The following is a 17,727-nucleotide window of genomic DNA, read 5'->3' as shown; positions in this document are numbered from 1 at the left end:
GAAGGTCAAAGATTGTTTCATTTTAGCCCAGTGTCCTCAAGGTATAGCACAGTATATCCCATATGAGACAATTAGCAAATAATAACATATATATATACATATACATATAGCATTTTGAGGTTTAAAAAAGTAGGATTCAAAGACAGGTCTGCTGACTTCAAGCCTACTAACTTGAAAGTATTTTGAAAGACTTATATGACTAAATCTTAAAGAAGAGAATCACAGTTTTTGATTGTCAGTAACAGTTGTCCTACCATTTCTTTTTCTTCATGTTTGTAACAAACTAGTTACTACTTTTATATGTGGAAGGAGGTGGGGGCAGGGAAAGAGGGAAAAAGAGAGATGGAAGGAGGGACAGAGGGAAGGAAGGAAGGAGGGAAAGAGGAGGCAGGAAGGGGGAGAGAGGGAGGAAGGGAGAGAGGATGAACCAGCAAGAGATTTATATCATCTAATATTTGATTATGTTAAAAGAACAAGATTTCTGCAATAACTGTTATGGTGTAGATCTATAGAAAGACATGGACAGAAGCAAAGTTTTGAGAGAGGATAACATCTTCACTGGTGGAGATTGGGAAGGGATTTTTACAATTATCCAAAATTTATTGGAATGTATCCAAAAATCCAAGTGAAGTAGATTCATTTTATCATTAAAACAAGACATCTGGGATATGAGAGTCCAAGGATGTAATATTCTCTGTTCTCTGTAATGTAATGTAATGTAATGTAATGTAATGTTCTCTGTTGAGGTTTTCTTGAGGTCTCTGGAAGCAGTCTTCATTTCAGTTCAGAAATCACCACACGAGTAGCCAGGGGTTAAAGTCCAAATCCTTTATTTTCTCCTTCAAAGTATTGTCTCCTTCACTTGGGGCTCTGGATTGTTTTGACTTGGTTCTGAGAGCTTAAGTTCCCACCTGCCTTCTCTGGCTTCTGAATTTCCCTGACCCAAAAAATTTATGCTTCAGCCTCCAGCCACCACAAAGGTGGACGGTGGAATGAATCTGTCTCAGCCTTCGAGAACTTCTAGTGCACTTGTCCTTCCTGGCCCTGAGAATTCTCCTTATATGCCCTACACTGAGCACAAAGCCATCATTATATCTCTAGGAAACCATTATTTGTTGTAGGATTAGATCAATGCTAAACTAAATTTAAGGGTTGTCTCCTCAATTCCACTTAGTACTTTGCTTCTAGTTCTGGCCCATAACATCTCCTTGTAGGATTAAATCAATCATACTGAACTGTGTTAAATTAGATAACTATTGTCTCTATCAATTCCACTGACTTAGTATCTTGTAAGAATCCTTTGTTTCAAGTTCAGAGTTCTGGCCCATAACACAAGGATCCTACAGTCTATTATGATTGGATTGTTCTCCCTCCTGACTTCTGTCTCTCAGAATTACTGGCTTCTTTGAAAACAGTTCAAGAACCATGTTCTACAGAAGACCTCTCCAAGATCTATGTACTGCAGTTCTCTAGGTACAGTCATTTTCCATCTTCTCCATAGTATTGTTTACATACCATTTAGATGCATGTTGACTTCAACATTAGAATAGAAGTTCTTTGATACAAGGACTTTTTTGCTTCACATACTTAAGTCAGCCTCTAACATAGGATAAATGCTTAATAAAGTCTTGTTGAACTTTTTCAAACTTCTATCTGACATAGCTCCCTATTTTGCAATTATCATATTTATTTGGATTGTTTTTTAAATCCCAAGTATAGGATTTTAACATTTACATCTAATTTCATGTTATGTTTGGTCCGAAGTTGGAGTTGTCAAAAGATTTTTGGATCCTTCATTAGCATTCCAATATATTAGCCTTCCCTTCTAATTCTAATTTTGTCATAACAAGATTTCTGTAATAACTGTTATTTGATAAGAATATCACCTATTACTTCATTCAAATCATTGATAAAAATGTTAAATTCCAGAAAAGTTTATTGCCTATGGAACAGGCATTCAAGATATCACAGTAGAAGTGGTAAGAGGTATTTGATTAAACTTTGAGATGGGAGGCCTGAAGGAGAAGGAAATAAGGAATCAAGTAGCAGGGGATAGGGAATGGAATTTGGATGATTTACAAGGGTTCAGCATTACTGAAATGTGTAAAGCATAACAAGATATACTGACGTTCTTCACTGAATGGAAAGTACCACACCCCTTCCCAATGGAGGCTGGAGATCAGATAAGAGACAAGCACAGCATGAGACAGAAAGCAAGTCATTTGTTCAGATGGAAGGGTCCATTTACTCTTCCTCAATGACTTTTCCCTTCCTTCTCTTTCATACAAACAGGTGTCACAGAGAAAACCTGACATGAACTAGAAGGGCAGGGGTGAGTTTGGTGCATATGGAAGTTGTGTTACTGGCCCCTAGCAGCTTCCCTAGCAGCTTTCCTACCAGCAACTGGAGGAGCAAGAAATGGAGGACTACCAGCTGTGATCAAAAGAAACTCAATATGCAGTTCAGTGTATTACACACAGCAAACGTTTATGATAGATTCATGAATGAATGGAAAGACAATTGTATATGGTGAATTCTGCTACTGAAGAAACAGCAGATTTAAAATAATAATTGCAATATTAGAATTCTTATTGAAAAGTTATTTGGACCTTATTACTTCTTTTTTTTTTTTTGCAATATCCCTTCTAATTAAATATAATTATTTAATTTAAATGTTATTTTGAAGGAATATGTTTTGTTCTGGTTTAACCCATGTAATTCACTAAAATATTTGTGACATTTCACAGTTTAATTAATTCTCTATATTTTAGAGTGACATTTCATAGCTTATTCATGTAAATGATTGTTGATACATCATTTCAAAGAAAGAACTGTTTAAAACTACTTGAAATATATAGAATGTTAAACATTTTCAAATATTTTGTATAGTCTTAAGCTACATAAATATATGACTTAAAACCCATCTTTCTAAACTACCATATCTAGGATATATAGTATTTGGTTAAATTTTTTCTCCTTCTTCCCAAATCACCTCAGTCACCCATTTTTCTTTGCTGAAAATCATTTCTAATTCCAGACCTATTAATGCACTTTCCTGCCATTGTCCCTTGTTGAACTTGTGACTCAAGTAAAACTGCCAATTCTTTCCGGAGTATCCAAGACACTGGACAGCTTGCAGCAAAAGGCCTTCTTAGGGATCCATATACAACAAAGAACACACACACACACACACACACACACACACACACACACACACAAAAACCACACACACATAGAAAGTCATTCAAGAAACAAGAAACCACAATGCTGTAGTGTTAAGTCAAATAGAAGTTTCATTTGATTCTCTCATCTTCCTTCAAGGATAATTAGCTCAACAATTGTACTAGAGGAAGCCAGCCTAACAGCCAAGCCCTTGGTTGCAAGCAGCTCTAAAACACCCTTATTAATGCTATATCAATAGGAACTGCTGTTTTCCTGCCCCTAGCTAGATCGCTGGTTCTGCTCTACTTGCTTTGATTTCTTTTATCTTAATTAATTCAAAAAAATGTTTATAGGCTATATCAAGAAGTCAGACCTTTATTCTAAATTAGCACTAATTCTCATATTCTGAACTATATTTACATTTTATATAACTATATACATATGTATATGTGCACCTATATGCAGACATATATTTGAAAGAATATAAAATGCTATTAGAAAATCTACATGCAAAATATAAACATACTGCTAAAAAGTACTTATAACATTACTCTTTTAATTCAGCTTCAGCTTATTTATCCCATTTCTGTTATATATCATTAGTTTGCCTCTAATCTTTTTTCCTGTCCTTTTCTGTAGTCATGCCTTATACAACAATTAAACTATCTAAAGAAGCTATGATTATTTTTTCAGCTCAGAAAAATTTTACCAGTTCTCTAGCTTTCTGAGACAAATAAAATAGACAGTCTTCAAAGGTTGATTTATATTTGCAGATCAAAAATTTTTTAAATGTTTTATCAATCGCAACTCACTAGTAAATCATTGATATGCTTTTGTTATTGGATTTTTCTTTTTATTATTCAATACCTAGAAACAACAATGTCAATATCCACATCTGTTTCAAATTTTCATAGATTATAAATCATAAACAACATCTTTTAATACTTCATCAAACTAAAAGAAAATAACCTAGCAATGGAAACTTTGTGTGAATATAAACAGAAAGACACAAAAATTTAATTACTTTTCTCATTCTGTTTTATCTCAGTTCTTTTTCTCATGAAGGAACATATGCAGTTCTTAATCCCTTTGATTTATAGTACAGCAAATGCTACAACTAAAGATTGTATAAACATCAATGAAGTAACCAGATAGATATATTTTATCAGTATTCTCTTTTCTTGAAAAGCAAACCCTTTCTTTACATTTTAATTGGAAATACAAATATAAGATACCTAAAAGTATTAACCTCCTAAACAGGATTTTATTTTAAGCAAGGATTTATTTTAGAATATTTATGGAATTTCCTATCATTTTACTCTTGGGCTAAATGCCATAAAAAGGCGTTAAAGTGGTCACTACCAAGACATCTTTATGTCCATTTAAATAAATTTTCAATAATATTAAATGCCTAGCAGTTGCCCAGAAATGGGCTAGCTATTTGGGATTAATCAGAATGACTAGAAAACATAGACAAAATATCAAGATAGGGCTTTCTCTTCTCCACTTAGACAAGAATGAGAATGAAAGCAGATGTCATAAACAAGAAATGTGGAAGGGAAAGTTTGGTCTTGTCTCTGTCAGGAGATAGTTAAATCTAGATCTTGCTAGACAGAATTCAAATGAAACCAATTCTATAAACATTTCTGTAAGAATATAAAGATAAAAATGAACGTTTATTCATTTGTTCATAAGTACTTGTATTCTACAAATAAGGGGAAAAACTTTTATATTCAAAACAGATATAAAATAATTATGAGGCAATCAACAAAGACCTTTTAGAGGAAGTGGCACTTGAAAAACCCTTGAAACAAAGTCAGATTTCTAAAAGGTAGAGGTGTTGACATAGAACATTTCTAATGTAGGGAACTGGTCTATGAAAAAGTACGGAGAATGGAAACATGATTTCACATAGGTAATATGAAATGGGTCAGTCTGTTTGGAAAATAAACTCATTAAATAGAATAACATTAAGTCAATTTGAAAACATAAATGATTTTGGAATATATTGAATGTCAGGCTGAGGAATAAAGACTTATTTCCAGAAATAAGGCAATAGTCCCTCTATCCTCTATTTTTATAATTTAAAGTATTGTGTTAATTTCTGGGAACCATCATTTAAAAAAGAGATTAGGAGAATCTAGCAAAGGACAAATAGGATTATGAAGAGCCTTGAATCCATATCATAAAAGGAATACTTTAGAAAATTAGGAATGTTTACCCTGAAGAAGATAAAATTGTGGCCATGACAGTAGTGTTCAAGTATATGGTGGGCCCTCATGTAGAAGAGAGATTATATTTATATTTGACCCAATAGGGTAGAATTAGAAGCAATATCCAGATGTAACTAAGGGACCAATTTAGGTTTATTGTCCTGAAATTTCATCTGACAACGGAATGGGTTGTCTCAAGGAGTGATGAGTTCTTCATCCTTACAGAGGAGGATGGTTGACCACTTGTTGGGTAGGTGATTACAGGGATTCTTTTTTAGTATAAATTGAACCAGAGGGTTAATGAGGTCCTTAACAACTGTCTATCTATCTATCTATCACTACATGATTTCTGAGTCTGGATTTTATCCTAGAAGCAATAGTAGAGAGCCACAGGAAATTTCTGAGCAAAGGAATTACAAGTTCAGAACTATGTTTTAGAAATACGAATTTTGTAGTCAGAGATAATCACAAGGTTGTGACTGCTAGACTAGACTATTAGAAAGATGGATGCAAAGTATAAAGAAGGGGGCAAACTGGAGGCATGAGGTAAGGAGGTAAATGATATACTATGGTTTGGACACATAGACTTGGAGATGTCAACAGTGCCATTAAGTAGATTTTTTTTTGTTTGTTTTGGTTTGATTTTTAAGGTAATCAAGGTTAAGTGCCCAGAGTCATATAGATAGGAAATATCTAGGGTCAGATATGAACTCAGGGTTTCCTGACTTCAGGTAACTCCACTGTGCTATGTATTTGCCACAGGGATGGGAGATAGATCTATGGATATAAACATCACACAGATGGAGATGAATACCAAAGACACAGGATTCAAATCTCACCTCTGATGTTTATTAAATGAGCAATGTTGGGTAACTCACAAACCTCCATGACTCAATTTCTTCTTTTCAAAATGAAAGAATTCAATTAGATAGCCTCTTAGGTCCCTAGTAGATTAATATTATAGGATACTATATAATCATATTTTTGTGAATATTTCTACTCACATTTCAAATAAATATTCTCACAATCGTTTTTTTTTATTTAAAATGGGAAGAATACCAATCTTACTATTCCTCCTATATCAATGGAAGTAATATTTATGAGCATTGCTGCTGTTTCTATTTTAAAATTAATATACAAATTAAAATAAAATTAGCATCCAAAATAAAATTAAACTCATCAAATATAAATATTAGTTAAAATATAATATACAATTTTAGCACTTTTGTGGAAGCAAAAAGTTCTGTGCAAAATTGGGGAGTGACTAAATAAAAATAGAACTTTATTATAGGCAGGTGTCACAATGGAGAGAGTGTTGTAGTTGAAGTCAGGAAAACCTGAGTTCAAATCCTGCCTCAGACACTTATTACTGTGTGTCCCTCTGTTTGCCTCTGTTTCTTCATCTGGAAAATGACCTGGAAAATGAAATGGCAAACTACTCCATTATCTTTGCCAACACACACACACACACACACACACACACACACACACACACACACACACACACACACCATGAACAGTTGGATACAACTGTAACATGACTAAACAACAATTACTATATACTACAACTACTGCAACAATTACTAATATTATGAGTACAGTTACTACTAGTACATGAACAATTAAGACTTGTATGAACTGATAAAAAACAAAGAAAGTAGAAGCAGGAAAACAAAATATGCAATCATTATAATAATATAAAAGAAAAAAGTACCAAAAAAGATAACCAGTCTCAAATTCATTGTAGTGACTCATTTTGGTTCCTCACAAAATATGGTGAAAAGCATTTCCTTTTGTTGTGAAAAAAGACAGTAGAAACCAGACTGTAAAAAGTTACATACATCAGATATGGTTATTTTTTCAGTTGGGTTTGCATAACTTTTTCTTTGTTATGATGGAAGACAAGGGGTTTACAATAATAAATGATTGTTATTAAAATGTTATCAATAAATCATTAAACATATTTATATATAAAGATACTATATATTATTTTCACAAGTTATATAAAATATGGTATATAATTTTATATAATAAATGTATTACATGTAACTAGTATTTTGAAAATTGTACAAGAATACACCGTTACCTGGGGTTTTGATGGATTAAAAGCCACATTCAAAACTGTCTCAGTGTGTCCCCCCAATTTGTGGGAAAACGTGCTTGAGCCCATCTCATATATATATGCCTAAAAGATAAAATGAAAATTTCAAATAAAAATTAACATAATTCCACTTATACAATTCTCCTTTAATGAAATTAGTTTCCTAGAATGCTATTAAAATATTAGCCCTGTGCTTAACTCAGTACCTGTTAAACAGTAAGGGCCTTAATAAATACTTGCTGATTGAGGGACTGCTAAAGGTCTCCCTTTAGTGCTTTTGATAATTTGTGGATACTAATAAATATTCTGGATGACCATCTAGTAAATTTTGTTTTCATCCCAAGACCTGTTTGCCTTTTTTCTAATTTCCTCATATTGAGTAAATTATAAGTAGAAGACACTATGAAAAGATGAATAAAAATTATACAATATAGAAAGTCATGGACAGGCACATAAAAAGAATACTCTCCAGTGACAAGAGTGTGATTCCTTTGAAGTATTACAATGTTTCAAATCCAGTCTTTCTGCGTCCTATACGGGGAAGATCCTGAGCGCTGCTTATACAAATTAATAATTTAGCTTAAAAACACATTAGCAAAAATTGCTATCATATTTATGTAACATTATGAAGAAAGTTTTATAGTATAAAAATTAGGAAATATTTAAATATATAGGGTTGTGATATTCATATAAGAAATGTTGTTTACTTTCATTAAACTGATTTTTAAAGCTTTTTATTTTCAAAACATACACAGTTTTCAACATTCACCCGTGCAAAATCTTGAGTTCCAAATTTTTTCTCCCTTCCTTCCCCCGACCCTTTCCCACAGATAGCAAGTCAAACATGTCCAATTCTTCTATATTTCCACGTTTATCATGCTACACAAGAAAAATCAGATCAAAAAGGAAAAAATGTGAAAGAAAACAAAATGCAAGCAAATAACAACAACAAAAAAAAGTGAAAATACTATGTTGGGATCCACACTCAGTCCCCATAGTCCTTTATCTGGGTGCAGATGGCTCTCTTTATCACCAGTCTATTGGAATTGGCCTAAATCACCTCATTATTGAAAAAAGCAATGTCTATTAGAATTGGTCATGGTAAAATCCTGTCATTGTTCTCCTGGTTCTACTCACTTCACTTGGCATTATTTTATGTCTCTCCAAGTCATTTTGAAATCATCCTGCTGATCATTTCTTATAGAACAATAATATCTCATAAAATTCAAATATCATAACTTATTCATCCATTCTCCAACTAATGGGCATCCACTCTAAACTGATTGTTTTTAAAAGCTAAAACCAAAATCCTTCCTGAGGTGGGGAAATGAGCCATTTATTAATAAATTTAAAGTCAATCTGCAGGATCTATGATGAAAAAGAAAGTTCAGAATGTAATGAACATCTCTTCTCACTTAGTACTGTGTGGTACGGAAATGGTGAGGGAACACCATTTAATAAAAAAAGCTGGAGAGAGCTCTAGAGAAAAGCAAAGTTTATTGTACATTCTCGCGAGAAGGGCGTCCCACTCTTCAAGTAGACTATCGAAGAGAGGAAGCGCCTCCTGTGGGCAGGACAGCCCCTTTAATCCCTAACGCAAAACGCCCCCTCCCACCACTGACCCTCATCCTCATTGGCTGAGAGTCTTACATTCTAAACGCGAGATCTGCCCATGAAATTGAACTTGACCAATAAGTACATAGTTGCCCATATTTGGATGAAATAGGGAGATGTCATAGGAGGGGAAAGCAATGCCCTTCAGAGTCCTTCAGGCCTACTCGAACTCTGAAGTAGATGAAGCCTTACTCGATTTTCACAACTGTCTTGAAAGATCTCACCTCATCTCATTCAGTCCCTCCTCTTATTTTGTACACTGAGATCTCTTCAAATTTTTGTAACATAATTTCACATTCCCTATGAATTCCTCACTTCCTTCTGATTCCTGTTGGCCTTGGGCCACAGGCTCCACCCTTACCCTTTTAACAGCATCTATTTAACAGACCCTTCAGCTTTCTCTTCCAACCTGATCATTCCAGATGATGAGTTTTGGACAATTCTGGTTATTAATCTGATCAAACAAGGGATGTAGATAGGGAATAATATAACACCACTAAGAGCTATAAGGCCCAACCAAAGGAGCTGCTTCCACCAGCTTCCCAAACCAGGACCATCTAGAAGTATTGAACAGTGAGGTCCAAGTCTGTACAGGAACATGAGCAAGTTTCCTAATGTTCTTAGTGATTTCCTTCACTAGATTACCATTGTTATCAATCTTTATACAAATATGGATAAATTTAGTTTAGCACAAACTCTCCCTTCCTCAGCCAACAAATAATCCAGCACAAGTCTATGTTGTAAAATAGCCTCTCTGGTTTGAGTAGCTTCATCAGCCAAAAGATGTAGTGCCTCAGCTGTCTGATTGGTGATAATCTCTACAACTGCCTGAAGCCTAATTATCCTGTTCAACATGTATATTGGAGTTCTATATCCCCAACTTCCATCTTGAGCCCAGGTCGCTGGCCCATACTCTTTGACTATTCTTTCTGGAGGCCAGGCCTCACCCCAACCATTTGCATCTTCAGTCCAAGTGATGGAGTTATCTAAACTCCGTTTCCCCCTTCCCAAATCATTATACAACTGAATCCCTAAATATTGGTTTGCCTGTTCGCAAAGAAAGAAAAATTTTGGCCTTATTAGTCCAATATAACAATTCCCTGTCCAATTGAGAGGCAGGTGATTATAGGCAGTTAAACCACAGATCCAATAATGACCCTTTAGAGCAGGTTGTTCCCTTGGAAATATGTCTGAGCTATTCCTTGTAAAAGGGTAATATTGTTGGTCTCTCGTCCCTAGGGGGCTTCTCCCCACAAAGGGTCCTACTGGCATTTCCATAAACCTTGCTCTTTTCTCCAACTACAATTGGCAACTGTCCACTGGCCTGTTAGATTAGAGGTACTCCAAAATGTGGAAAACAGAGTCCCATGTTGCCCAGGGAGGGTGTCCCTGGGGTGACATTATACCAACCCCATTGGTAACTGTACCCAATGTATATGTTCCCTTTCCTCTTATTCTCTTTTATACATCTTAATACATCCCATTCTACTTCAGCAGTAGTGACTTGTTGATAGCAATATCCCTGCTCTCCTATTTCTGGGAGAACATCCAAGGTACAGTCTTTCTAGTCCTTCCCACACTTCAATTGAGGATTCCTCCCCGTATTCCGCCAATATTTAGACATTTTTGTACAATCAATTGTCTTTGGCCTCAGGTCTGTTCTCGAATAGGTCCACTCACATACACTATTTCCCAGCTTCAAACCTTGTCCTGTCTGATTTAAGCAGTATTTCCCTTTCCTATCTTCTGTCAATGACCACTGATGTTTCTCTTCTCAATTCCAGAAACCGGTCCCATTATGAATTTGGGATCTGTTGCTAAGGATCCAGGCTGGGCTTAAGGGGACAGGTACCCATGGCCATTGGTTCAATTGTTGGGATCCACCACAGATCCAACAATTCGATAAGTTAAATGTGCTCCCTATATTCTGCATGAGCAGGAGAAATTGGTTCTCATCTCTAGAAGGTCATAAGGAAATAGATAAACCCAAAGCTTAGGGAGAGCCTCATAATGTTCAACTATTATAACACCGTGAAGTTAAGGTGAATTTCCCAAAGGAAAATATATCAAATCACAAACAGGCAAAGAGACCCAAAGTAAGGAAAGAGAAGTCATACAGTTACAATGCACTGGATTCAGAATCAGTGTTCCCATTCAGTGGAGGTCCCCTCCTCTTATGTAATTGGAGGTCTCCCCTGTCTTCAACTGTCCACTCTGATAAAGGTGGCGCCACAGGTCCTTTTGTCCTGGTGTGGTGTGTCCAGCCTCATTCCTGGGTGCGAATCGCAGTATCTGAGGTCAGTATCACTTGGTAGGGTCCGTCCCAGCACGGAGTCAGCTTCTCGTCCTTCCAGGAACGGATCAGCACCCAATCACCAACCTGAATTCTATGAACAGGGAAACCTAGAGAAGTCTGAGCTATTAGCCCTTTTTGTTGAAGTCCTTGCAAATGTTCCAGCAATGATTTAACATATCTCTTAACAAACAAATCCTTAGTTTCTAAAATAGGGTCCCAGTCTCCCTTAGGATAAGCCTGGAAAGGATGACCATACAATAATTCATAAGGTGAAAGCCCAATATCTCTACGCGGCTTGGTCCTGATTCTAACCAGAGCGAGAGGAAGGCATTTCGTCCAAGGTAGTTGGGTCTCTAAAGATAACTTAAAAATGTGTTCCCTGATCCGAGTCTATCCTCTCCACCATTCCATATCTAGGAATAATTTGTTCTAATAAGACCTTACTTACTGTCGAGGCAGTTGCTCGGCCTGACGGGAATGCCACCACCCATGAGGTCAGATGGTCCACTATGATCAGCAAGTATTTGAGGTGACTCTGGTGACAGCTCAGTAAAGTCCACCTGGATGCTTTGGAATGGTCTGATTCCAGGAGGTCGTCCCCCTTTTGGAAGCTGGCGTTGGGCAGCCCTGTTAGTCCTTCGACAAACAAGACAACCGTCCACCAGTTGTCGAGCCATAGTATATAGGCCGGGGGAAACATACCTTGTCAGTATAGCATCACACAGGTTTTGGACATCCCAATGACTGCCCTGGTGCAGTTGCTGAAGGACTTGCCTCATACTTGCTTTGGTCAGTACCTCTCTGCCATCAGGTAAGAGCCATCGTCCTTCCGAGTTCTCAACTGCTCCGAGAGTTGAGGCCTTCTCTTCTTCCTCCTGAGTAAAACTAGGAGAGGGTAGACTAGAGGGAAGTACAGGTATCAAAGCCATTATATGAGAGATTTCCTGATCTCCGGCTCCCTTGGCCTCCCGGTCTGCTAATCTATTTCCCCTTACCTCAAAAGAATTTCCCATCTGATGTCCCTTTACATGTATTACTGCTATATTCCTAGGAGTCAGAATATTTTCTAGTATCTCTCTGACTAGTGTATGATGAACCAGTTCTTTACCTTTACTGTTTACATATCCTCTTTCCTCCCAAATCCTCCCAAATACATGCACCACACCCCAGGCATATTTAGAATCAGTATGTATATTCCCATCTTGGTCACACAATAATTTTAACGCTTGATTTAAAGCATACAATTCACAACAATTCACAAGTTTGAGCCAACTAATGGGCAGGTAGACTGCCCTTGGTAACAGTGGAAGTTCTAATAAACCCATTTCCTTTCCCATTTACCATCCTAGAAGAACCATACATAAATTCTAAACAAATATTTATCATAACCTTGTGTTGATAACAATAAGGAATTTGTCCCAATGAGTTTATATCCAAGTAGATCTTTCATAAGTGAACATTATTCATACAAATCAGTTTGTTTTTAAAAACACCCAATGCAAATACAATCATATACAGAATGTCTAATTCCACACAAGAGAATTCAAGAAGTTTTGATAATAGATTCCCATTAACTTGTAATGGGAGAGACATTCTGCTATTCTGAAACATAAGGTCTTATCAAGTATTCTGATAAAGAGGCAGGGGGGGGGGAGGTTTGCAAAACTAAGAGGCAGGGAAACTGAGGCAGGACTGAGTCAGGACAATAATTCAAAGTTAAAACATAAGCTAGCCAATCATAGTCTAGCAAATTTTCAGCTAGAGTCCCCTGTAAAGGCCTTTTGTCTCCGCAGCCTTCTCCAAACCCCGCATCTGCTAAAATCAGGTGTGTCTAGCTAGTGGACAGGTAAAGAGCTTTTTCAACTTTTTGCAGCCTCTCCCTTATCTGTAGAGACAAGAGAGCGAGACAAAAGGAGACCTTTTGTCAATCGCAGCAATTCTTAAAAGAATTGTGCCGAGCATAGAGCTCTAACAACGATCCAGGCCAGAAGCAGCCTGGATGTCCGGTGCAAAAAAGAAAAAAAATCTTTTACCTTTTCCAGAGTTCCATTCAGTACCCAAATTATGTCTATTTTTCGAGGTCCTTCATCAGGGAACCAAAATGATGAGGTAAGCAAAGAGTAAGTAGTTTCCAATTCGGCCTGAACTGAAATAAGACATCAGTTTTTCCCAATTTTCTGACCAGTTGAAATCTCAGTTTCCCTTCCCCCCCCTGTTTACAGAAATTATCAGATTATACACAACAGACTAGTAAATTTCCCAAAATAACAATAGTCATACAGTTTTATACAGCAATAGTTCTGTTCTCCAGGGGACAAAAAGGAAGCAGGATTAAAATTATATGATCTTGGATTATGGAACATTCTTTTCTAATAGTATTGCCTCATGTTTCAACACTCTGGAATCTGTGAGCCATCTCCCAGCCCTCTAGATTGAATATTGTTCTAACTTGAATACCCCTTCATTTCATCTTCTCTCCATATTTAATAGGGGATTGATTGTCAAAAGTTCTTTCCCCACCATGATCATGCAAAACATGAAAAACGCATCTGAATATAGATCTATAGTCAGGAACTTGGGATTGGGGTTCCAGAGATTGCCAGCTTCGTCTCAAAAAGAAAGGCAAAAGTGGGAGCGGTCCTAGCAATGTATATCTCACTGACCACTTGGCTCTGATTACAAACATAAGAGGAAAAACCAGGGGCATGATTTAAGGCAGTTTTACTTCAGGTAGCTGTCCTAATTTTAACCATCCCACCTCCAGATGGTGGAGTTTAACGACCTATGCAAACAGTTATACCTGAATTCAAAACTCCAAGTAAATATTAGCTTCAGTCCCAAAAGATTTTATCTAAATGTAGGCTGTTCCTTTAAACAGTAGAAATAATTAATATCTAAATCAGCAAGGAGGTGCAGTTATTAAAAACAAACTAACAAACAAACAAACAAAAAAACCCACTATACTTAATGGGAGGAGGGACCTCTCCACGTGGTCACCCTTCCCCCACACCACCATGCTTCCCGACCCAATATATCATAGCTCCATTTAAACTATTAATTACTTTTACAAATCAATCTTTCCTGTCCCATCTTTAAGTAAATATATATGTATATATTTTTAAACTTTACACTTCAATGTTTGCACGTAACTGACCCAAATTTCATAAAACTTAATACATGCCCAACAGAGCTGACAAATACTTAAGGCATAGCTCAGTTACAAATTACCCAATTACCTCTAGCAAATATAACATCTAAGTAGGGAGATACAACCATAACCTCCCCGAAGTAAAAAAACCTATGTTTTAACTTAAAATCCCAATCACAGCTTTAAATTCCCAATAATATAAAACTACTTTGCCATCATATTTAAAACAATGAACTTCACTAAATAGCAGTTTCTTTCCCCTGGCCCACGTGGCCCTGCTGCAGTCAGGACACGTGGGAGGAAGAGGAAGGAAGCCACCATCTTCACTGGCTCAATCCCACATACTTCCCCATGTACAGGGTTTCTGATCCCAAATGGGATTTACTAACAGGTATTTCTGGTCAGCTGAAACGACCCCTGCTTCAAAAGACTTATTTCTCCTCCCCGCCCGAAGGCCCCTGGAAGGGCTAATGGAATTAAATCCTCTCAGGTCCTTCCTTTCAGGTACCATTTAATCCTTTTGGCACCACCAGTCTGCAACAAAACAACAATACCTTATCCGCTTTTTCTTGCTTTTTATTTTTCCTCATATTTTGGCAGTTTGTTCCAATTACTTAATTTATCTCCCAAGGGAATATCTACCGGTGATATTTTTCTCAATTCTCTCCGCGAGGGCTGGCTGGGACTAGGCCACACCCATTGAATTTGGAAGGAGTTTAACAGACTCCTAAACGCCCAAACACGCTAACCGTCGCCGGTTAACTCAGTCACCCAGGAAGGCCTAGCTCTCTTCCTGTCTACCGTCTACAGCCCCCTCCAGAACCTATAACTAGACTCAAGGGGCTTCACAGGACGCTTACCTCTGGGTTGCTGCGCAACAAATTACTTGACTGATCTGTCCTCCACCAACCGGTTGGGATTTTCACCGCGGAGTTTCCGTTGCTTTTCTCTGAGTTTCTCCACTTCGGGTCCACTCTACATCAGGGAGCAAGGAGAAGCCCCTGGAAGCTGGCGGGCTGCCTAAATCAAGGCAGGGCGCCATCCCACTAGCACCCAGGAGTTCACTTACTCACCGAGTAAAGGATCCCGGACGAGCCCCCAAACTGTGTGGTACGGAAATGGTGAGGAAACACCATTTAATAAAAAAAGCTGGAGAGAGCTCTAGAGAAAAGCAAAGTTTATTGTACAATCTCGCGAGAAGGGCGTCCCACTCTTCAAGTAGACTATCGAAGAGAGGAAGCGCCTCCTGTGGGCAGGACAGCCCCTTTAATCCCTAACGCAAAACGCCCCCTCCCACCACTGACCCTCATCCTCATTGGCTGAGAGTCTTACATTCTAAACGCGAGATCTGCCCATGAAATTGAACTTGACCAATAAGTACATAGTTGCCCATATTTGGATGAAATAGGGAGATGTCATAGGAGGGGAAGGCAATGCCCTTCAGAGTCCTTCAGGCCTACTCGAACTCTGAAGTAGATGAAGCCTTACTCGATTTTCACAACTGTCTTGAAAGATCTCACCTCATCTCATTCAGTACTAAACCCCTCGTCAAATAACCAAGGGTTGCATATTGATCAGTTTTAGGGCACATGTTTAAGTACATGTACACATATACAGCCCCTATAAAAGTCTTTTTAATTACAAACTACAATACAATTTTGCTATCAATTGTATATTGATATGCATTGATATATATTGATATAATTGCTATCAAATACCAATTGCTATCAAATAAAATGTCAAATCTGAACTTCAAAAGACTCTAAAGAAAAATTTCCCCAATATTTTCCTTTCAGATTCCATTGTTTAAAACTAATAAGCTCTTTAAAAGGTAAATATTTTAGGGGCAGCTAGATGGTGCAGAGGATAAAGCACCAGCCCTAAAGTCAGGAGGACATGAGTTCAAATTTGACCTCAAACACTTAACACTTCATACTTCCTAGCTGTGTGACCCTGGGAAAGTCACTTAATCCCAATTGCCTCAGAAGAAAAAGAAAAGAGTAAGGATTTCAAGGGTGATTCTCATCACACTTTCATTTATCTGACAAATCACAAAAAGTGGGATTCTATAGTCTACCTATCAGACCTGTGGAGGAGGAAGGAATTTATGACCAGAGGAGAATTAGAGATCATTATTGATCACAAAATAGAAGATTTTGATTACATCAAACTAAAAAGTTTCTGTACAAACAATACTAATGCAAACAAGATTAGAAGGGAAGTAACAAATTGGGAAAATATTTTTAAAAGGAAAGGTTCTGACAAAGGTCTCATTTCCAAAATATATAGAGAACTGACCCTGATTTATAGGAAACCAAACCATTCTCCAATTGATAAATGGTCAAGGGATATGAACAGACAATTCTCAGATGATGGAATTGAAACTATTTCCACTCATATGAAAGTGTTCCAAATCACTACTGATAAGAGAAATGCAAATTAAGACAACTCTGAGATACCACTACACACCTGTCAGATTGGCTAAGATGACAGGAACAAATAATGATGAATGTTGGAGGGGATGTGGGGAAACTGGGACACTGATGCATTGTTGGTGGAGTTGTGAAAGAATCCAGCCATTCTGGAGAGCAATCTGGAACTATGCCCAAAAAGTTGTCAAACTGTGCATACCCTTTGACCCAACATTGCTGTTATTGGGCTTATATCCCAAAGAAATACTAAAGAGTGGAAAGGGACCTGTATGTGCCAAAATGTTTGAGGCAGCTCTTTTTGTTGTAGCTAGAAACTGGAAGTTGAATGGATGCCCATCAATTGGAGAATGGTTGGGTAAATTATGGTATATGAAGGTTATGGAATATTATTGCTCTGTAAGAAATGACCAGCAGGAGGAATACAGAGAGGCTTGGAGAGACTTACATGAACTGATGCTGAGTGAAATGAACAGAACCAGAAGATCACTATACACTTCAACAACAATGCTGTATGAGGATGTATTCTCATGGAAGTGGAAATCTTCAACGTAAAGAAGATCCAACTCACTTCCAGTTGATCAATGATGGACAGAAATAACTACACCCAGAGAAGGAACACTGGGAAGCGAATGTAAATTGTTAGCACTACTGTCTATCTACCCAGGTTACTTATACCTTCGGAAGCTAATAATTAATGTGCAACAAGAAAATGATATTTACACACATATATTGTATCTAGGTTATAATGTAACACATGTAAA

General features: G+C 37.2%; 1 protein-coding gene across 2 annotated transcripts in view; it reads right to left on the bottom strand.

The window, feature by feature from the left end:
• The window catches only part of WDR27 (WD repeat domain 27), a 241,045-nt gene that overhangs the window by 96,904 nt on the left and 126,414 nt on the right, over window positions 1–17,727 (bottom strand). Inside the window, exons 24-25 of one of the 2 annotated variants that reach the window (XM_074309287.1) lie at window positions 7,462–7,560; window positions 6,626–6,790 (exon numbers count right to left, since the gene is read on the bottom strand). In XM_074309287.1, the coding sequence (XP_074165388.1) occupies window positions 6,731–6,790; window positions 7,462–7,560 (159 nt within the window). In that variant the 3' untranslated portion in view covers window positions 6,626–6,730. Of the gene's footprint in view, window positions 1–6,625; window positions 6,791–7,461; window positions 7,561–17,727 lie in introns of those variants that run through there. The other variant, XM_074309285.1, reaches the window with a different exon arrangement.

The sequence above is a fragment of the Sminthopsis crassicaudata genome, chromosome 4 (assembly GCF_048593235.1).
Source record: "Sminthopsis crassicaudata isolate SCR6 chromosome 4, ASM4859323v1, whole genome shotgun sequence".
NCBI lineage: Eukaryota > Metazoa > Chordata > Mammalia > Dasyuromorphia > Dasyuridae > Sminthopsis > Sminthopsis crassicaudata.
Note: the sequence above shows the minus strand (reverse complement) of the source record. Positions and strands in the feature narration are given on the sequence as shown.